The 23,396-nt window shown below is 40.1% G+C and overlaps 1 protein-coding gene across 1 annotated transcript in view; it reads right to left on the reverse strand.

Annotated features, from left to right (window-relative positions):
- drosha (drosha ribonuclease III) overlaps positions 1 to 23,396 on the reverse strand; it is a 268,873-nt gene that overhangs the window by 135,180 nt on the left and 110,297 nt on the right. The window contains 2 exon segments of the mRNA XM_034167642.1: positions 9,027 to 9,129; positions 22,154 to 22,253. Coding sequence (XP_034023533.1) covers positions 9,027 to 9,129; positions 22,154 to 22,253 — 203 coding nt within the window.

Genomic DNA, 23,396 nt, shown 5'->3' on the forward strand with positions numbered 1-23,396 from the left:
TTGTCATCATAGAAAAAATATTTCACAAAAAAGCCCTTTGTCCTTTTTAGAAAGTGCCTAGATGAAGTGCTGGATGAAATATTTCTCCAAAAGTTTTTCTGCAAGAAAAAAAAAAAAATACGATCTAGGACACAGGGCAACATGGGGACTTAGTGGTGAGAATGGCTGCTGTTGCCTCATAACAACAAGGTCTTGGGTTCACTGCCCACCTGGACCTTTTTGTGTGGACTTTGCATGTTCTCCCCATGTCTGCGTGGGTTCCCTCCATTCACTCTGGTTTCCTCCTACTATCAAAAACATGCTCATTAGGGTCTGCTCCTTTCCCTGCTCCTTTTCTCATTATGTGTTGTTGGTCCCCGGGCACCAGACTCTGGCTTCTCACTGTTCTTAGTGGTTGGATTGTGTCTAACTGTAATTACGATGGGTTAAATGCAGAGGACAATTTTTTTTTGTATGCATTCATGTACAAAAAAGAAAAACAGTTTGCAATATAAATACCAGACATACTGATCAATACTGGTTTACTGGCTACTACTGTTCCGCTCATTCCCAACTTCTGTCTTCCTGTTACTCCTCCTCCTCCTGAATGAGGAGTTGTACAGTCTGATGGCCTGAAGGACAAAAGAGCAATGTTCACAACTAGTTCACAAAATTAATGCGTGCCAGACGTTTTGAACATTTCAAAGTTTTCGTTGTGCACTGGCACATATTGCGGCATTTTGGGATTGCCTTTCACTGCTATGCTGATGATACTCAATTGTACATGACAATAACTGCTTGTAATCTCATCCACATAAAATCCTTAGAAGATTGCATTGCATCAGTGAGAAGCTGGATGTCAAGAAACTTCCTACTTTTAAACTCTGATAAGACTGAAATGATGGTTCTTTGTCCAGTGAGACATCGGCATCAATTTGACCAGCTAATGCTTAGCCAAGGCTCGTGTGTCATACATCACACTGAAAAAGTGAGGAACCTTGGGTAATTTTCGATCCTACGTTGTCCTTTGACCTCCACATTAGAGATATTACGAGGACTGCTTTCTTCAACCTGCAAAATATAGCGAAGATTCGTCCCATCCTGTCTATGGCTGATGCTAAGGCCCTGATTAATGCGTTTGTCTCTTCTAGACTGGACGACTGCAATGTTCTATTTTCTGGTTTATATCGCAGTCCAGCATTACGGGTCTCCAACTGGTTCAAAATGCTGCTGCCAGACTTTTGACAGGAAGCAGACAGTTTGGCCACATTACACCCATTTTGGGATCTCTTCACTGGTTCCTGTCCCTGTGACATCAGATTTTAAGGTTCTGCTACTAGTCTATAAAATTGTTCATGGACTGGCACCTCCCAACCTTGCTGACCTAATTAAACCCTACGTACTGGCCCGGGCTTTGCATTCTCAGGGTGCAGGACTACTTTGTGTCCCTAGTGTGAATAAAAAGTCTGCGGGTCACAGAGCTTTCTCTTATTGTGCCCCTGTTCTGTGGAATGATCTCCCTGTGTCAATACTCGTAAAACAGTCAGACTCTGTAAAGACTTTCAAGTCCAGCCTTAAGACGCATTTATTTTCCCTTTCGTATGGCTAGCATACTGGTACAGTATATTGCTATGCTTATTACTCTTAATTAATTTTATTAGGAAATGGAGCGTGCCACAGCCTCAAGTTTATCTAAATTCTGGGTCTTTTAGTGAAGCTTAGGGCTAGTGGCTGGCGATCATCTTAGTATTTCTTTTGTTTTTCTTGTTGCTTAATGCTGACAAATTATACTGTATGTGTTGTCTTTCTGATGCCTGATCCTATTTTTTTTCTCTCTGTTTGAGGTTTGGCTCCATCCAGAGATGGGTGTGGTGTCTGTTTCTGAAACCCTCCTGTCCTGTGCATGGCAACATTTCTTGTTTATTTGTTTTGTGAATTGTTTAGTAATTTGTGTATGTAGCATGGCCCAAGCAGAGGGTCACCCCTTTGAGTCTGATCTGCTTGAGATTTCTTGAGTTTTTCCTTACCACTGTCACCTGTGTGTCTGCTCTGCGGATTGGTTAGGTTAGACCTTACATGTGTGAAGCGCCTTGAGGCAACTTTGTTGTGATTTGGTGCTATATAAATGAAATTAAATTGAAAATAAATTGAAATTGGCATGTAGCCATGCACAGTTTACAACAGGTTTACTCACCAGTGTGGGGATCAAATTTGTGCAAGTGTCAAGGCACCATTAGCATACTGTGCCACAGGCATTCCACTTCTTAGTAACTTACAAACTGAAGTCTAAAGCCTCTTTCACACTGGGCACGCTTTGAGTTGCGTTGTGTGGCATCATGACGACGGCGCATGGATGCAACCTAGTGCCGAGATGATGCAGCTCAATGAAGCAAATCGGGCGCCAAAAAAACAGGTTTAATTTTTTTTTTTTGCGTCCTGTGCTCGATGCAGAAAGGAAGTGGTTTCGACGCAACTCGGGGAAAAAAGCAACAGCACTTAATGTGACTGGAAGCCACACCCTCACACCTGTGTTCCATTGTTCTCGAAGTATAAATCCCGCAGGATTGTTTTTATACTGTGTACACAATGCAGTAAAACTACACGCTCAAAAAGAGCACAGAAAAAACAATGCTGATTGCAGGCAGCTGCTCACTCCTTAAATTCTCTCACAATTGTTTTTGAATAAAGTCCAAAGTCCTGCTCACAGACTGATTGCCAGAGACAGGACATGTCCACAAAATACACCATAACTCCAGACATCTCCACATTTTCTCACAGATGGTTCGTTCGTGTGCGTGCGCATGGACACAGCTCGCGGTCAGAGAAGATAAAATATGACAGAACTCAGAGCGCAGACCTGCAGCTCAGCACAAGTCATACAAACTAGAAGAGAAATCAGAGTGCACACAGACTGGCTGCAGCTGAGTCTGTGTGCAGGTTCTCCTCTGTGTGGTTCTCACCTCCTCTCTGACCCCCTGGTGTGCACACCTGACACAGACATTCCTGTGTCGTCATGACACCACACGAAGCTACTCAAAGCAGGTCTGGTGTGAAAGGGGCTTAAAGGAAGTGTAACACTTTTAAGCGTTAAACCATAAGTCTTGAAACATCTCAGCAGCTAAATGTCCAATTACTTTTGATCCTTTAAGGGTGGGGGGCTACATTAAAAGTACTGGAATTCCTCCTTAAACAAAATGGGAGAAAGTATTTGAATGATAATTTTTTGGTCTTGTTTTGTTTTTATATACCTAATTTATATACCTAATATATATATATATATATATATATATATATATATATATATATATATATTAGAGGTGCACCGATCGATCGGCCACCGATCATTATCGGCCGATCACGCCTTGATCGGTGATCGGCAAAATGCGCCGATCGAAAGGACCGATCACAACAGTGCACAGTTGTTTTGGGGGTTGTTTTTCAGGAAAATGATAATTTCTCTACATTGATTACAGACCCTGCAGCGGGTCCGTGATCAACTTTTCTGCAGCGCGGCTTTGCTCTGAACCTTGAACCAATCGAAGCAGTGGTTCGCAGATTGAAGCAATGCTTCGATCTGTTGCTTCGTTTACACTTTCTTTCTTTCGCTTAATTTTCCCCCGCTAAAACCCTAAAGAGCATACGTCTGTGAATATTATTTACCTTTTCTATGTTAAACCGACCTGTTATGGTCTTCTGAAACAGTTGATAGATGTATTTTATAACTTAAAAACGGGAGCGATGCTAACGTGTTAGCATGTCTATGGCATTTTCAATGTTAAAAGTTAGCATTACGCATTTGCAGCTGTCATCACATTTGGGTGCATTTGTTTTCAAATTGTAATATTTCTTAAATTTATTTTTGTTTATATATTAATAATGTAATGCTTATTATATACAATTTTAGAGAGAGAGAGACAAAAAGAACCTGAATAGAAACACAACAGAAAATATAAAAGCAACTAACAATGAACATAAATAAATAAATACATACATACAGAAATAAATAAGTGTTTCCTGTGAACACCGAGTGTCTGTTACACCTCCATTTCATCCCTGTCTTATTTAAGTTTAATGACAGTTTGTTTCGGTCAAACCATATTTTCAATATGTTAATTTCTTCAGTGATTTTCTCCAGAACTATCTGCCAAACTAGAAAACTGCTGAATCCTAGTAAGAGCAGAATACTACTGGAATTAATTTTAATAAGGAAAGTTGTTTGTTTTTTCTCACCTAAATGGATGCTGCACTCACTGCAGTTTATCGTCTGGAATAGTCCCAGATTGCATTTCAGAGCTTCTAGAATTGAAACATTTTCGTGCGGGTGGTGTTGTGGGGTAATTTTGGGTTTCAGCTTTTTTTGTTTTTCACCACTTTCATCCCTGAATATGTCAATCGTGAGTCACGTTTGTGTGGATTAAAGTTACTAACTGGGACTCCTGTCTTGTTGCGAGAAAGAAACGAGAATCGTCCTCCGTTCTGTTCACACAGCTCCAAACGCTGCGCGGCTTTCTGATGAGTCAAGTTAGAATGATAGAGTCCAGTCTGAATTAATAATTTCAAAGTGAAACACTGTTTTGTTTATTTTTGTTTTTGCTTTCCTCTGTGACGTAAACTCATTTTGACTTCTGATATGAGCTGGACGGACAAGGAGAGCAGTCGCCATCATCTAATGTAGTCCATGTCCGTCCAGCTCATATCAGAAGTCAAAATGAGTCAAATGGCTCAGAGATCTAAATAGACTGCTGTGTAAGGAATGGAACCACACTGCCATCTAGTGGATATCCAGTGTGTGTGAGTGTGTATTTGTGAATCAGTAGGCATTTGTTTGTGGATCTGTGGATTTCGCGAAAAGAATGTCTCAAAATTACTTCACAGAGGAAAGCGATGAATGCATGTAATTGGTGATCCACAAATGATGAAACTCAATTCACAAATACAATTTCCAGTTTTACAAATGTAATTTTTTTTTTTTTTACAAATTAAGTTTTATATTTGCAAATACAACATTATTTGCAAAGACCAATTTACAAGTTACAAATATGAAATTTGCATTTGTGGATATCTGAACACATTTGCAAATCAATGATTATTTGTAGATCACCCTGTGTGCATTTACAAATATTAATGAGACAATTTTAACCCCACAGAATGAGGGCTGTATTTTACATTCTCAACGTTGTGTAGGCTGTAACCTGAGCAACATGAAACATGGAAAAGAAAAGCTTGCTGGTAGAACAAAGTCAATGTAATAAAACAAAAGTTGGCAGTTTATTCTAGTGTCTTATTTGAATGCATGTTTTTTGTTTTCATCAAGTTTTAATGCAAAAATAGTCCTATACATTAGACCTATATTCTTATTTTGGGCATGATCCAAATATGTACTTGATTGGTATAGGCCTTGCTCGGTATCGGCCAATCAAAATTTCAGTGATCGGTGATCGGCCTAAAAAAAAAAATATATATATATATATATATATATATATACACACACACACACACACACACACACATATATATATATAAAATATTAACCACACAACTTTTAAGCTGTGTGATTTGTGCCTTCTGGCACATGGGAAACTACAACTTTACATTTGACTTTTTTAATATGAAAATCCTTCCTTGTATCACTCAACATGACAAACTTAACTAACCCAAGCACTCCTACCAGATTTAAATTGGACCCAAAACTTCATGTACAAACCAGATGAAGATCTGTGAATAGACAAAACAATAATAACCAACTTTTATCCACAAATGTGAAGAGAAAAATGTGCCAGTTACATCTGTCACACAACCAATTCAGCCAGCCACACCAACTGTGAGCCGTTATGTTTAGGAACAGAATTCCAATGACTGTGTGCTTTCGGTGACCAATAAAAACCCAGAGTCAGGGACATATGAAACACCAGCGGCTGACAGTCACATTAATAACGCAGAATGAATTATTCAAAAACGCTCAGGCTCTAATCCATCAAATAACATATTAAGCTGCACCCTCTCAGCTCAATAGGGGCTGAAGCAGCAGACGGACACAAGACAGCGGCACATTAAAGGGAAAAACATAAACCAAACCAAAACATGAAAATAGAATTTGCACCACGGTGGCAACAAAGCTAAGTTGCATGCACTGTGACATCAAACACGCTACTTTTCAAAAATGACGCTCGGACGTTGGGGGAGGGATGAGGGCATGCAGACAGAAGCCAACTCAATCGCTGCTACTATTGCAGCAATTAACAAAGGGAGAAGTCCTTGCTGAGTCAATACACCGGCTGCATTGTGCATGAATCTGATATTCAGCAAGTGGGAGATAATCCTTTCTCTCCATTCTTTTAATAAGAAGAGCTTAGAGAGGGGCCCTCACAAAAGTTCACCATCTGTATCCCCCATGGCTGCTGGCAGCGTATAATCCACAGATCAACTGTACAAGGAAATTAGGGCCATAAAAACAGAGCGGGGGCCTCTTTTCTTCTTCTCTCAATTCCTTTCAAACCGTTCGGTTCGGCGGTGATGCGGCTTATCAGCGGAGAGAACCTGAGAGGGAAGCGGGAGGGCAACAGGCGTGCAGAGTTTCTATAAATAAGCAGTTGGAAGAAAAGTGGTTTGTAAAGACGGTGAGCCGAAGCGAGCGAGAGCAAAAGCACCGAAGGAGTGTGCGCAAGCGCGCAAGGGGGTGCAGGGATAGGTTGTATAGAATGGGAGACAGGCAGGCCAAAAGAGTCCAAATGAGAATGGCCCATTTCGGCAGAAGTTAATGACAAGGGATCAGAAAAGCAAGATTTCCATTCAACACTTTGAATTATTCAGGGTTTCGGGGCAGCCATTTGCATTGCAGATGCCTTTGCTTTCCCTTTCCTCTACCAATCTCACTCCATTCTTCCTCTCTCCGACTCTCTTTTACTCAGAGTGTCTCGAGCAAGAGAATGGCCCTGCCTCAGGGTTAGTAGATAGGCACATTCTGCACTCCACAGAGGGGGAAAAAAACGAGAGACAGAGAGAGCGCTGTCCATGCAAAGCAGGAGATTATCTGCCATTTCCAACACCGTCCAAGTTCAATGGTCACTGTGGCAGAGAAACAAATAAAACAAAGGTCAGAAAACATGCACAGTAAGCCCTTAAAGCTATCTGCCACGGCCATGGAAATATTACGGGGATGTCGTATTCCATCACAGCTTTCAAAAAAAAAGAAAAAAGGGGGCGCGCAGGAGCACAGACCCATTTGAATTCAGTGCATGCATGCACAAGAGGAAAATAGCGTGTTTAAAAAGGGAAGGGGGGGACAGAGATAAATCAAAGTGTGATGGTGCCTCAGACAACAAGGCAGCGACACTCCTGCAAGCGCTCTGTTGATGTGGCGCCTGCTGCTTTTGGGAAAGTGGTGGTTTGACGTCTCTGTCAGATGCAAAGCGAGCGCCGGGATGAAATGACAGCGTTTGTGCCCCTTGTACCAGCCTACCGCACGTGAGAGTGATCCGAGTTTTGTCTTGTAAGGAGAAAAAGGAGCGGCGCGGTAAGAGAGTTAGAGGGCTGGAGGGTGATAGAGAGAGGGAGGGGAAGAGATGACAGAGTGACAGGATGACTCATCACATCTTTCACCTAATAACACCCCCAACTCTCGATCACAGAGGGGGGAACACAGAGAGACAGCGTAACGCGCGGGGACATAAAGAGGAAGTCAGACACAGGACAGGTTGGAGAAGATAGACGGCATGCCGGCGAGGTGTTAAAGGAGACGTGTGAGCTAAAAAACCTGAAATGAAGATGAAAAAAGTCACATTGAAAGGAACATCAGAGAGCATTTTCAATGCACCCGGCTTTGTATGTCTTTGAGAGCAAGCTTGCGTGCGTGTGCACTCGCAAAAGCTTGCGTGCTCATTTCGCCCCACAGCGTGTGCGTCTGCAGTGGGAGGAGGCTATTTCTGAGTTAGTAATCTAAAACCCATCACAACACGCTGCTCGATGACAGCGGTTTGCTCTCAGGTTCCTTTAGAACCATGCAGCTGTTTATTCATCACTTTTATTAAGTTGAAATTTCAGATAAAGCAGCACGGCGGAAAAGAAAGCGGAAGGTGGGGGGGGCGGGGTGTTAAGATAGGGAGGCATCCAGCGTTGCAGCCCTGCTTGCCTTGCTTGGTTCTAAGCCTCAATGAGGCGGTGACAGCCACGGGATAGAATAGATTATGACTTCATCTTTGCTGATAATGAACCTGTAACAAGCGCGAGGCTCCGGGGCCAACAGGGGGCCGTGATAGCAGTCAGCGTTTTCCCGCCGACGCGCCTGGTAAAGCGAAGGGAGGCGAACGAGATCTCTTTAAAGCCACCCACTTTCTGTATCTATCATCAGGGGAGCAGAGCGATGGTTGAACTGGTTCAATCAGATGATGATAAGATGAGGAAAGCTGCCGACGCGGCAGCTCCCGCATAGCGCAGCGTGGCCCATGCGGTTGAGTAGACAGCGAGAGGCCATCTCCACAGAGAATTTTGTGTGTGTGTTTTCCTGCACGGGGTCCTAATCACCCCTACAAACCCTACTGCACTTTCAGTGATGTAGCAACAAAATAAATCGTGAGCTTGTGTATGTGGTGGCGGCGAGCTGGGGAGAGCAGCGCTCTGGGGATTGTTTGTCCAGCCAGAGGTCAAACCACATCTCCTGAGATCAATAAAGCTGTGTGAATGTGTGTGTCGACCCTAATGGGAGGACCACTTCAACTATTTACACAGCTAAACATGCGCAAGCCTGAATTAACCTCTAATAACTTTAAATTCTATTCAAAGCACAAGCACACAGCAGGTGAAATTAAACATATTTATGCATAGAACTGCTCCAAGTAAAATACCTGCGTGCTGCTGCACCCATTAAAACCCCCTTACTAATATCTGTGCTGTGTTTATACGAGGGTAGGGATGGTATTCATTTCCTGCATATGTAAATCCATCCTTTTAGGAACAGATTTACATATTTAGTACACTGAAAAAATACATCTATTTACTTTTTTTGGCACCCCTTCACCCCTGCTTTTATCTGCATCTTGTGGGAATCTCACCGATAAGAGCTTCAAAACAGTTGGCCATTGCGTGGCGCAGATCCGACTCCCGGCACAAATCCGGCCCATGAGCGTAGAGCATAAAGCGATCCAACTCTAGTTTCTGTAAAAAGACAAACACATTCATATCAGTGTGGCACCACCAACACCTAGAAAATAACCTCTTCAAAAAGTAATAGGTTATTATAATTTTTTTTTTTTTACCCTGTGTTGCACATTTTCAAACGCTCTCAATGGAAAAGGAGAAACAGGGCCAAACAAAACCTCAGGGAAATGAAAAAGATTGCCTGCCCTTGTTGGAAAAGGTTCTATTTCATGGCATTGACAGATGTGGCCATGTGTTGTCCAGCTGTGGCATGATGCACTAAGCCGGCACAAGAGGAAAGTGTTCACACACAAGTGCACACGCGAAATTATGTTGGCAAATACATACAGACACAAACACACACGCTAGATAATCCCTGGATAAACGGAGAACTTCAACAGTGACCTTCATTCTCTGAGGAAGCGGATGTCTTTTAATAGTAAACCATGTCCAATGAAAACCTACATTAATGCCATCAATCCAGGGTTTCTCCGAGCTATTAATAAGCACAGAGACTTGGCTAAGCATTAAAACAAATGAAACTATAAGTGCTCCAAGAGCACATACTTCCACCAAGACTCAAGTACATATTTGAACCACAGGTTTCGCAAACTTAATAATTTAACTTCCATAAATTTACTTAATTTCCCTCTGGTGGATGACTAATGTAATCCGTCTACCGTATTTTCTGGAATATAAATCACACCTGTCATAGAAATTTCTTTTGAAGAGGGGGAAAAACATATACAAGTTGTACCTGAATATAAATGGCACCGGTTGTCCAGTATTATCAGCTCTTTGATTTTTTTGTTGCATTATTATAGTGTTCGTTTTTATTATTTCCATTTATTCTTTTACTAGCATGTTGTCCGTGGGGATCCACGGGCTCTAGATTGGGTAGTGTTTATTAAATAGGGAGCTGAGATTTTTCCAAGGGTGGTAATAAATTATCCAAAGTTTCTATAATGAGTTGGGACAGCGTGTGAGTCCAGACTGTTTTTAGAACCTTAGTTTTTAGAAGAACCCTTTTATTTCCTAATTAATTACATAATGTTTTATGTTAATTTACTGTCTCAATGTATTAATAAATTGTTTAGGTACTTGTTATCATAAAGACACTATTATTATCATCATCATCATCATTATTATTTTATTATTTCTTTTATTTTGTCATTGAAGTTTTAAATGGACCACAATGGAAATAAGCATTTTCCCTTTCTTGTGTCATCCATGTATTTTTAACGTATTTACAAATATATTATGCACTTACATTGAACATTGAATGTGCAGCATTTATCCTTGATCCAAAATACATAAGCATCCCAAATGGCATGTGTCAGCTCTCCAAGCTATATACAATATAATTACTTGTTATAGTATACAAGTAATTATATTGTTTTTATAAAGTCTGTTTAAGCCAACTAAGGTTTCTCCAGTTTCTCCACGATCAAAGCCGCACATACGCACGCACACGGAGGCCACTTCACTATTATAATATAGATTACTGGAGTTAAACTGGTTTAGTCATTTTATTCCTGTGTATCACAACTATACAAACAGTTCTATATATGTATTACAAGTATTACTATTACTAATAAATGAGTCATTTTTTTTGTATACAAGTGCCACAAGAGTAAGTCACAGGACATCCCAAACTTATAAAAGAAAAAAAAACATACAACATAGTCAAAAATCTGATGGAAAAGAAAACTATTGGAATTTCCTCATGCTGCACGTCCCTTAGCTCAACAAAAACACTGATATGAAAGTGTAACTGTAAATGTGAAATTGTCAAATGCAACTGTCATGGGTCACATCTTGGTGTTTTGGGTTGATCTATGTATTGTTGTGCTTAATGGTGTTATTCTTTGAGTCATTTTATCTCTGGCCATATCCTCAGTGTTATTTTGGCTCTAGTAGTATTCTCCTGTCTGCTTTGTGACACCTGGGTAATGGATCAAGTAAGAGAATGCCTGTTGGGGTGAAATATGGTGAGGACCTCGAGTGCCCTGTGCCCACTACGGCAACTATGAAGGCCAAACAGGGACTCTGAACATGAAACTGCTCACAGGGCTTTAGTGAAACAAGAAGTCCTCAACGGCGGATCAGGTGACACAGGTGATGGTTTGTAACCCAATGGCTGTGAAGGCAGATGAAGGCTGCAGCAGGTCTCCTGACCCTAATCGTTTGAGATTTCCTGGCCATCGGAACAGGATATGGATCTATCAAAGACCGTGTGTTTGCTGGAGTGCAACAACATTCTAACTTTAAAACTACACACAGGTGTCTGACCCTGGATGTAGATCTTCTCCGCGTCCACTATCCCGTCCAGGAATCAATCAATAGATGATCTTCCTTACAACGACGATTCTCTGTGGCTTAATATTAGAATTATTCTCCATGTTATCTGTTACTTGCTGGTGCTTTTACTTTGATGTTTCTTCAGTGTTCGCTCCATGTAGCTTAACTTTCAAACAGTTCTTCTGGTTTCACGTTTCAGCACTTTTGTGTTTGATTGTTTGCTTGTGTATTTAACAGATTATATCTGTTTGTCCGTTCTCGCGTTACTCGAACATTGCTTTATCCAGTATTTGCTCTCCGGTTACAGACCTTTGCTGCTGTCCCAAGTTTCTGAATTTTGCACGCAGCTTTGGATGCATTGCTTGGTATGAAAACTCCTTGTGACTGAAGTTTCCATGTTTTTTTGACACACACACTGTGCTGCCCATCTCAGAAATCATCTTGTCTGTTGGACTGATCACCTATGTGCCTGACCGTGTGCCTGTTTTTGATCAAGCCTGTTTGTCTGCAGCACAAAGACAAGTTATTTTTGAATTAGGTTTTTGGACAATAAACCTGCTTTTGTTTGCCTTCTGCTGTGGCTTTCTTGGGATCCATTGCCAATCCATGACAGCAAGTCTGTTTTTCTCCCCACATATTCTGTGAACAAACAAACATAATATGCACTTCTGACGGGGTAAACACAATAAAATACTTACACTTTTGTTGTAAACCTTTAATGGTACCATAATATTTTAATCATTTTCAGTTGTCAGAAATAAATATCATGTTTGTATACTTGCATAAAATGTGAAAAAATATGAATGGTTCAGAAGCAAAATCCAGTATCAAATGTTTAGCTGATGCCAAGATGCATTTGGCTGCTAAGGCAATAATTGTTGTGCAAAATATTAAAGCTTCTGAATGTACAATTTCCATTTTATTTATGCAAATCCATACATTTTCTAATGCATTTTAAATCACCACATTAAACTCAATTTTCTGATTATATTATGGACTGTAGATGATGGAATCCCCAAATTCCTTGCAACTGAATGTTGAGAAACATTGTTCTTAAACTGTTGGACTGTTTTTGCATGTAGTTGTTCACAAAGTGGTGATCTCGCCCCATCTTTGCTTGCAAACGGCTGAGCCTTTTGGGGATGCTCCTTTTATACCAAATCATGACACTCACCTGTTTCCAGTTAGATGTTCTTTGAGCATTCAGCAACTTTTCCAGTCTTTTGTTGCCCCGTCCCAACTTTTTTGAAACATGTTACAGGCATCCATTTCAAAATGAGCAAGTATTTGCACAAAACAAAGTTTATCAGTTTGAACATTAAATATCTTGTCTTTGTGGTGTGTTTAACTGAATATAAGTTGAAGAGAATTTTCAAATCATTGCATTCTGTTTTTACTTACATTTTACACAATGTCCCAACTTCACTGGAATTGGGGTTGTACAAACTATATCACATGACGCATCAAACAAAAAACACAAACGTCCAGTTAGCTCTCCTTGAAGATGCTGAGCGAGAATAATTTTCTTCATATAATGTGCTACCACAGTGTGTAGTGTCACTGAAATCCAATAATGCCAACAACAACAGTGAATAAATAACTAAATGAATAGAAGAAGAAGAATGTGATATAATACACCAAGCAAGTCAATTAACTTATGACCAGTGTAAAAACTCTACTTTGACCAGATCCAGTGGGGTCACCCCAAGCAAGCACAGCAACTGAAGGTAAGGATTTAACTATTTTGTGAACACCGGGTGTTGCTCAATTCAAATTCAAGTACTACAGGAGGTTAGACTAATGAATGTGAATATCACTGAGTTAATAAATGTTAAAAACAAACAATGAGGAATATCTGGTACCACTCCATTGCTTTCCAGGATGAAAAGCAAGCCAATTATGTTGATTGCTCTTACTCTCATTTCGACAGCTCCTGAAACACCAATCGTTGAGTGGATAATTTGAACAGGTTGTTTCGTTTTAAAGTAAGATTATTTTTTGGTGTTATTAGTTTGTCTTGCATGTTGCATAAAATACAAGTGCTACAAATGTATTGCATATCTTTTATTTTTTTTGAGTGAACACCCAACAATGACAGACAAATATCACACACACACACACACACACACATATATATATACATATATATACATATATATATAGTAAATCCCTTCAGCTGCTCCCTTGTTTGCACTCTGGGTCACCACAGCAAATCCAAGGTGGATCTGTATGTTGATTTGGCACAAGTTTTATGCACACACATGCACACTACCCAACCACCCACACACACACCTACATGTGGCCGCAATAAAATATACACTGAAAATCAAAGTCAGAACCACTTGCTTATTTTTTTTATTTGAGTTTGTTACCCTAGCATTTTGATAAAGTAATATTTGATATTACAGTAAGTCAAATCTGATTTTTTTTATTTAAAGCCAAACAAATTTTTGTTTTTGCTATTAGTATTTATTTGCAGGTGCTCTCCATTTGCTGGTGACTGATGAAATGGAAAAAAAACAAATTGCAGGAGACCATAGACAAGAAATATTTTTATAGTTGTAGAACAAGGAGAAAGTCTATTTTGAAACAAGAAAAATTGTCATACCTTATTCATTTACAGAATCAGCAGAAGTGAGTATGCTACGTAACTGTCAAGTGATTCAGAATTCCAAGACCTCCAAATATTGCACGGTTTAAATTGTCAAGCTGAGTGTTTCCTCTGACTAACAATCAAAAACAAATACTTTCAAAAGGAGACAAAGCAAACACAGCTCACAAATTTAACATCTAATGCAACAATGCTCAATGTCGAGCAGTTTCTCACTTTTAAATTTGGAGTGAAATAATGGCCCTTAGTCCAGCAAGACATAGACACTAGTTTGAAGCTTAATGTAGACTTGTGTGCCATACATCACACTCACAAAGTGAGGAACCTTGGGGTGACTTCTGATCCTGCTTTGTCCTTTGATTTCGCAACACATCAGAGAAATCAGTAGGACTGCTTTCGTCAATCTTTGTAGCATAGCAAGGATTCATCTCATGCTGTCTATGGATCCTTGCATTTGTCTCTTCTAGACTCAATTACTGCAGTGTCCTATTTTCTGGGTTACTGCAGTCCAGCATTAGGGGTCTCCAACTGGTTCAAAATGCTGCTGCCAGAATTTTGAAAAGAAGCAGAAAGTTTGACCAGATTACACCCATTTTGGCACCCCTTCACTGGCTTCCTGTCTCTCTGAGGTTTGATTTTAAGGTTCTGCTACTAACATAAAATTATTCACGGACGTGCGCCTCCATATCTAGCTGACCTACTTAAACCTTACGTACCGGCCCGGGCTTTTCGTACTCAGGGTGCAGGACTACTTTGTGTCCCTAAGGTGAATAAGTCGTCTGCGGGTCACAGAGCTTTCTCTTATCCTAATTACGCCCTACACACTGGCTCATGCTCTGAGTTCTCAGGATGCAGGACTTCTTTGTGCCCCTAAGGTTAAATAAAAGTCAGCAGGCCACAAAGCCTTCACTTATCATGTACCTGCCTTGTGGAATGATCTCCCTGCAGAGATAAAACAGTCAGATTCCACACAGACATTCAAGTTCAGACTAAAGATGCATATGTATTCTCCCTCTTGTATGACTAGCATATGGGTGTAGTATGGAATTATGCTTCCTCTCTTTTTAATTCTTATTTAGCAGCGGAATAGGTCTCAGCCTCACTACATCTAAATTCTGGATCTGTTAGTGAAGCACAGGGCTAGCTGCTGTCCACCACTGCTGGCTGGACACTGCTGCTGTCCACCAGATGCTGGTGACTACCTTAGCATCTTTGCTTCCCTGTTGACTTACTGCTGGTGAATTACTCCGTAAGGTGCAGTTATTTCTGGCAGACTGATTCTGCTCTTATTCTCTCTGCCCAAGGCACTGACAACACCAATGAATGATCCGGTCACTGCAAAACCAGGATGTTGGACTGGCCCCAGGAAGCCCTACTTTTTCAAGACCTACCTCTTCAACCACCTAAACACCCAAGATGCACTGCTTTTTGATTTCAATTAAGGACTGTTTTTGTTGCTCTTCTATTTTGTCTGTTTCTTCTGTTTGTTAAGAAATTCTTGTAAAATCAGTAAAAACCTTGTAATTACACTCAACAAAAATATAAATGCAACACTTTTGGTTTTGCTCCCATTTTGTATGAGATGAACTCAAAGATCTAAAACTTTTTCCACATACACAATATCACCATTTCCCTCAAATATTGTTCACAAACCAGTCTAAATCTATGATAGTGAGCACTTCTCCTTTGCTGAGATAATCCATCCCACCTCACAGGTGTGCCATATCATGTGGAAAAAGTTTTAGATCTTTTGAGTTCATCTCATACAAAATGGGAGCAAAACCAAAAGTGTTGCATTTATATTTTTGTTGAGTGTAATTACAAGGTTTTTACTGATTTTACAAGAATTTCTTAACAAACAGAAGAAACAGACAAAATAGAAGAGCAACAAAAACAGTCCTTAATTGAAATCAAAAAGCAGTGCATCTTGGGTGTTTAGGTGGTTGAAGAGGTAGGTCTTGAAAAAGTAGGGCTTCCTGGGGCCAGTCCAACATCCTGGTTTTGCAGTGACCGGATCATTCATTGGTGTTGTCAGTGCCTTGGGCAGAGAGAATAAGAGCAGAATCAGTCTGCCAGAAATAACTGCACCTTACGGAGTAATTCACCAGCAGTAAGTCAACAGGGAAGCAAAGATGCTAAGGTAGTCACCAGCATCTGGTGGACAGCAGCAGTGTCCAGCCAGCAGTGGTGGACAGCAGCTAGCCCTGTGCTTCACTAACAGATCCAGAATTTAGATGTAGTGAGGCTGAGACCTATTCCGCTGCTAAATAAGAATTAAAAAGAGAGGAAGCATAATTCCATACTACACCCATATGCTAGTCATACAAGATACATATGCATCTTTAGTCTGAACTTGAATGTCTGTGTGGAATCTGACTGTTTTATCTCTGCAGGGAGATCATTCCACAAGGCAGGTACATGATAAGTGAAGGCTTTGTGGCCTGCTGACTTTTATTTAACCTTAGGGGCACAAAGAAGTCCTGCATCCTGAGAACTCAGAGCATGAGCCAGTGTGTAGGGCGTAATTAGGATAAGAGAAAGCTCTGTGACCCGCAGACGACTTATTCACCTTAGGGACACAAAGTAGTCCTGCACCCTGAGAACGAAAAGCCCGGGCCGGTACGTAACGTTTAATTAGGTCAGCTAGATATGGAGGCGCACGTCCGTGAATAATTTTATGTTAGTAGCAGAACCTTAAAATCAAACCTCAGAGAGACAGGAAGCCAGTGAAGGGGTGCCAAAATGGGTGTAATCTGGTCAAACTTTCTGCTTCTTTTCAAAATTCTGGCAGCAGCATTTTGAACCAGTTGGAGACCCCTAATGCTGGTCAAACTTTCTGCTTCTTTTCAAAATTCTGGCAGCAGCATTTTGAACCAGTTGGAGACCCCTAATGCTGGACTGCAGTAACCCAGAAAATAGGACACTGCAGTAATTGAGTCTAGAAGAGACAAATGCAAGGATCCATAGACAGCATGAGATGAATCCTTGCTATGCTACAAAGATTGACGAAAGCAGTCCTACTGATTTCTCTGATGTGTTGCGAAATCAAAGGACAAAGCAGGATCAGAAGTCACCCCAAGGTTCCTCACTTTGTGAGTGTGATGTATGGCACACAAGTCTACATTAAGCTTCAAACTAGTGTCTATGTCTTGCTGGACTAAGGGCCATTATTTCACTCCAAATTTAAAAGTGAGAAACTGCTCGACATTGAGCATTGTTGCATTAGATGTTAAATTTGTGAGCTGTGTTTGCTTTGTCTCCTTTTGAAAGTATTTGTTTTTGATTGTTAGTCAGAGGAAACACTCAGCTTGACAATTTAAACCGTGCAATATTTGGAGGTCTTGGAATTCTGAATCACTTGACAGTTACGTAGCATACTCACTTCTGCTGATTCTGTAAATGAATAAGGTATGACAATTTTTCTTGTTTCAAAATAGACTTTCTCCTTGTTCTACAACTATAAAAATATTTCTTGTCTATGGTCTCCTGCAATTTGTTTTTTTTCCATTTCATCAGTCACCAGCAAATGGAGAGCACCTGCAAATAAATACTAATAGCAAAAACAAAAATTTGTTTGGCTTTAAATAAAAAAAATCAGATTTGACTTGCTGTAATATCAAATATTACTTTATCAAAATACTAGGGTAACAAACTCAAATAAAAAAAATAAGCAAGTGGTTCTGACTTTGATTTTCAGTGTATATTTTATTGCGGCCACATGTAGGTGTGTGTGTGGGTGGTTGGGTAGTGTGCATGTGTGTGCATAAAACTTGTGCCAAATCAACATACAGATCCACCTTGGATTTGCTGTGGTGACCCAGAGTGCAAACAAGGGAGCAGCTGAAGGGATTTACTATATATATATGTATATATATATATATATGTATATATATATATGTGTGTGTGTGTGTGTGTGTGTGTGTGTGTGATATTTGTCTGTCATTGTTGGGTGTTCACTCAAAAAAAATAAAAGATATGCAATACATTTGTAGCACTTGTATTTTATGCAACATACAAGACAAACTAATAACACCAAAAAATAATCTTACTTTAAAACGAAACAACCTGTTCAAATTATCCACTCAACGATTGGTGTTTCAGGAGCTGTCGAAATGAGAGTAAGAGCAATCAACATAATTGGCTTGCTTTTCATCCTGGAAAGCAATGGAGTGGTACCAGATATTCCTCATTGTTTGTTTTTAACATTTATTAACTCAGTGATATTCACATTCATTAGTCTAACCTCCTGTAGTACTTGAATTTGAATTGAGCAACACCCGGTGTTCACAAAATAGTTAAATCCTTACCTTCAGTTGCTGTGCTTGCTTGGGGTGACCCCACTGGATCTGGTCAAAGTAGAGTTTTTACACTGGTCATAAGTTAATTGACTTGCTTGGTGTATTATATCACATTCTTCTTCTTCTATTCATTTAGTTATTTATTCACTGTTGTTGGCATTATTGGATTTCAGTGACACTACACACTGTGGTAGCACATTATATGAAGAAAATTATTCTCGCTCAGCATCTTCAAGGAGAGCTAACTGGACGTTTGTGTTTTTTGTTTGATGCGTCATGTGATATAGTTTGTACAACCCCAATTCCAGTGAAGTTGGGACATTGTGTAAAATGTAAGTAAAAACAGAATGCAATGATTTGAAAATTCTCTTCAACTTATATTCAGTTAAACACACCACAAAGACAAGATATTTAATGTTCAAACTGATAAACTTTGTTTTGTGCAAATACTTGCTCATTTTGAAATGGATGCCTGTAACATGTTTCAAAAAAGTTGGGACGGGGCAACAAAAGACTGGAAAAGTTGCTGAATGCTCAAAGAACATCTAACTGGAAACAGGTGAGTGTCATGATTTGGTATAAAAGGAGCATCCCCAAAAGGCTCAGCCGTTTGCAAGCAAAGATGGGGCGAGATCACCACTTTGTGAACAACTACATGCAAAAACAGTCCAACAGTTTAAGAACAATGTTTCTCAACATTCAGTTGCAAGGAATTTGGGGATTCCATCATCTACAGTCCATAATATAATCAGAAAATTGAGTTTAATGTGGTGATTTAAAATGCATTAGAAAATGTATGGATTTGCATAAATAAAATGGAAATTGTACATTCATAATAATAAACACAAAAAAGGAGTCTTAATTTTGATTAATTTATAAGTGTTATGTTTATTTTTTCGACTGTAGCTGACGTGACAAAGGTGATAGCCTTAAAAAGGTGATTAATTCTTCATCACATCTTTAAAAAAGAACATCTTTTTTAAGTTGGTAGCATCATACAGAAACACGTTAACTGCTGTTATCATGAGCAAATGGCTCCGTTGTAATAATTTTAATACACATCTGTAACAATATGGCTCGCTGTGCTGTTAATTGGCCTAATAGATCATTGTAGAAGCATGTGCTACAGTTTTTCTGTCAAGTGAGGTGGCACATCATGAGCACAGAAAACCACAACTGACTGCAGACACATATACAGAGACACAGCCCCACACATGTAAGGTGCTTTATACAGAGGATTACTACCTTCTGTTAATAATAGATGAAGAAAAAGTAGAAGTAGATCCTATATAGGACTTGAGACTTATCCCTGGACCAAAGCAGATAAGAGTCTGCGACCTGCATGCTATGTTAGTCAAACACAAATTAAGGCAACTTGACACTTGCACGAATTTGATCCTTGCACTTGCACGCAATCTTTACTTTGTGCCAATGAGGAACCTCATCATTAACATGCGTGAACTGTGCATGGCTGTGTGCTAGTGTGCAAATTTTTTTTTTAAATGATCGAAATTTCTGGCATGCATTGCTTTCGTGCCACTTGTGTGAACTGGTTGTGTACATTGTGCTACCTATTCAAAAACACTGTGTCACTGCGTGTCAATGCATGTCACTGCCTGCAGGGCATCTGAACATGAAATAAGCTTAGGAAGACATGTTACATCTATAATAAAACTTAACTTTACAGATATATTATCTAACTCAGGGGTGGCCAAGTTCGGTCCTCGAGAGCCACCTTCCTGACACTCTTAGTTGACTCCCTGGTCCAACACACCTGAATCCAATGAAAGGCTCATTAAAAGTCTGCTAACGAGTCTTTCATTGGATTCAGGTGTGTTGGAGCAGGGAGACAACTAAGTGTCAGGAAGGTGGCTCTCGAGGACCGAACTTGGCCACCCCTGATCTAACTCATAACGAGGAATGAAAATGCACCGGTTTTAAAAATACAGTACAATATATATATTATAAATAATTACTTTTGAGACAAGATTCCAAACCCGGTCTCCACTACATGACATGCACAAGACAACCTGCAGCTGTAGATAATTTCTCTGTGATTCTGGCAGCGATGAGAGAATGGTGTCATCAGCCAATGTCTGAGAGCAAATGAGTCATCGGCTACAAAATTATTATTTTATATAGCGTGGCGTCAAGCAGGACAAAGCGGGACGCATTGGCACGATGAACTGCACGGCAGTGCGGGGTTCAAGGTGGCTTTACTTCCCCAACTAAGGGCAGTAAACACTTACAGGATAAGACAGATCGCATGACTGGCAATCAAACCAATCTAAATAATGGTAGCCCAACTCTTAACCCACTGAGCGACATGTAGAATAGGCTAACTCTTAAGTGTTTGAATATCTTAATTCAATTAAGGTGGACTCTGGGTAAACTGATTTTAACAGATTGTAATAATTTGACCGTTCGCAAAAATTGCCTAATCCATCAGTGTCCGGTGGATTTGGGTCTCTGATGGAATGAGGGGACAACTACCAAACACAGGTGTATAGCGCTTCTGGGTATGAACAGAAGACGAACAGACAACGCAAGGATAAAACTAACATCTACCGGATATCCACTGGCAACCTAAAGAAAAAGTTCTACAATGGGGAAGATCTCCATCTGATGTCCACTCAAAGCTTTGAGCAGGCACAAAACTTTCCAACGGACATCAGCTGACAATGAACACATTTATCGAATGACAAAAACATATGCAGAGGACAAAAACAGACAAAATTTCACTTATGTTGCTCATATGTTTTCTCAACCTGTCACAGTGTGACTGCTGCTGTATAGACTGTTGACATGTTTAGGCTGTAATCCGCCTTTACCCCAAAGGAAAGGACCGAGTCCCCTTATAACTTTCAATCACGTATGTAGAGAAAAGTGGATAGTTAGATAAATGGCAGTGGGTCAGTTAAACTTTTTGAAACAGTTTTTCAAACCAAAGTCAAAAGAAACTTGACTTTGTTGGCAGCGTAGCACAGAAGAGGCAAAAACAGTCAGGGTGCTGTTTAATTATGGCTGATAACTGTTGGTGGCTTCCTACCCCCTGTGATTTTCCACCCAAATTAAATCACTCTTCATAAATACTCAAACTGAGAGGGAACTCATTGTGACTTTTAAGCCCTCATGTGAAGTGGCAGCTTGTGCCGTTGCTTGCAAAAGATATTTTCTGAAAGATAACTGTAAGTGTTCTTGAGCAGACAGCTTTAGAGGAAGCCCAGTAAACAACTTGGCAACATCGAACACTGTATCACACTCACTTTACCGTGAGCGGCAAATTGAAACAAGCCAAACTGCAACACAGCACTAATGCAGATTCGGGCGCCTGCATCTTTGTATTCAGCAGGGAGGAACATGAAAGATTGAAGTTTTTAATTGCTTTCTCCACATCACGAGACGATTATTGTTGTAGTCTTTACAAACGTGCCAGTGAGTGTGGCTTGGCTCTCCAACGCTGCCAGGAGAGCAAGGAGGAGGAAAGTAAGGGGGCTTGGCGATAACAGGAACTGCAGAGTGTTTCAGGAAGACCTCTCGGGGCCCACAGGGACCAAAACAGTACTACTTTAGTTCTCCAAAACAACAACCTTTTAACTCCAATTACAAACCAGAGCGGGTGTACACGCATGCACATACACACGCATATATAAAGTAAGGCTGGCAGCCAGACAAAATTACTCTCTCTCCCCAGCGTCCCCTTAGAAAGAAGCAAAGTCATAACAGCAAGACAGAAAACAATAACATTGTCTCAGACATGTTCTGCTGTCAGAAACCTTTCAATACTTTGACCTGTGGATGCAGGACTTGTTATGAGATGAAGTGCGTTTACCTTGGCAAGCATGGCTAAGTGCTGGTTCTGTACAATAGCTGTTCTGTACGTGGCGAGGCCGCCCTCCTCTAAAGTGGGGAAAAGGTAGTACAAGTGGACACTGTGGAAGGGAATCAAACAAAATACACATTCAAATGGCCAAAATACAACTCACTGGATTAAAGACACAAATTCTTATATCTCTAACTCCTAGAGATAAACTTTAGCAGGATTACACAACAATTATGACACTAATTTTCCTCGAAACTTGGTTAAAAGTTGGGTTATGGACAAACGCAGAAACCACGAACTTTTGGAGCAGATCAAATTAAGGTCGGTCGGTCAAAATTTCAATTTGTAATCGCCTGTGGTCTTTGCAACTTAAATTACTGCATAGAGCTCATTTGGCTCCAAATCGAGTGTCGAACTTTAAACCAGGCTCTTCTTCACAGTGTCCAAAATGCAAAATACATGAAGGCAGTCTTACTGTCTTTGGTCATGCCCGAACATCCAGAGATCCTGGGAATCCGTCTTCATCGAAATCAGAAAAATGATCAAGATTAACACAGATCTCAATCCTGTTTCTCTTCTTCTTGGTCTCCCAAGTCAGCAGATTAACAACAAATACAATAGGAAATTGTAGAATGTGTTACCTTTTTGCGCCCGAAAGAACATTTTGTTACAATGGATTTCCAATAAGTCACCTACTGTCACCGGATGGAAACAGCTTTTATTGGAATACATCCCACTTGATTTTTTGACCTGCCTGGTCCATTCTAAGATTGACACTTTTTACAATACATGGAAACCCTTTTTGGACTATGATGAAGGACACATATCCACCTTTTGTCCCCTGCATTTCTAATATAAAGATGTAGGCCCCTCCCTCTCAAATTATTGTAGTTATTTTCATATTTTTCAAGGATTGTTTTGCTGAGCATGTTGTGTTTATGTTGTTCTGTGTGAAAAACGGAAAGCAACCAATATATTTTTTTACAAAAAGAAGGTAGAGTCAGGTATTTTTTTTGTCCCCCACTTTCTACAGTGATGTGGAAATGGGGCATGTTTCAACATTTTTAAGAATTTCTCAATACAGCACGATCCTTATGAAAAACTAAATTAGGTGTACGTAGGTAGAGTACAATATCTCTTATTAGCATTCAACACAAGCCTGCTTTTTCCACAAAGATCAGTGCTTTATCTGTTGAGAATTTCACAAAAATGTTGAAAAATCCCCTACCTCACAATGTAAAAAAAAAAGTGT

The sequence above is a fragment of the Thalassophryne amazonica genome, chromosome 1 (genome assembly GCF_902500255.1).
Source record: "Thalassophryne amazonica chromosome 1, fThaAma1.1, whole genome shotgun sequence".
Lineage (NCBI taxonomy): Eukaryota > Metazoa > Chordata > Actinopteri > Batrachoidiformes > Batrachoididae > Thalassophryne > Thalassophryne amazonica.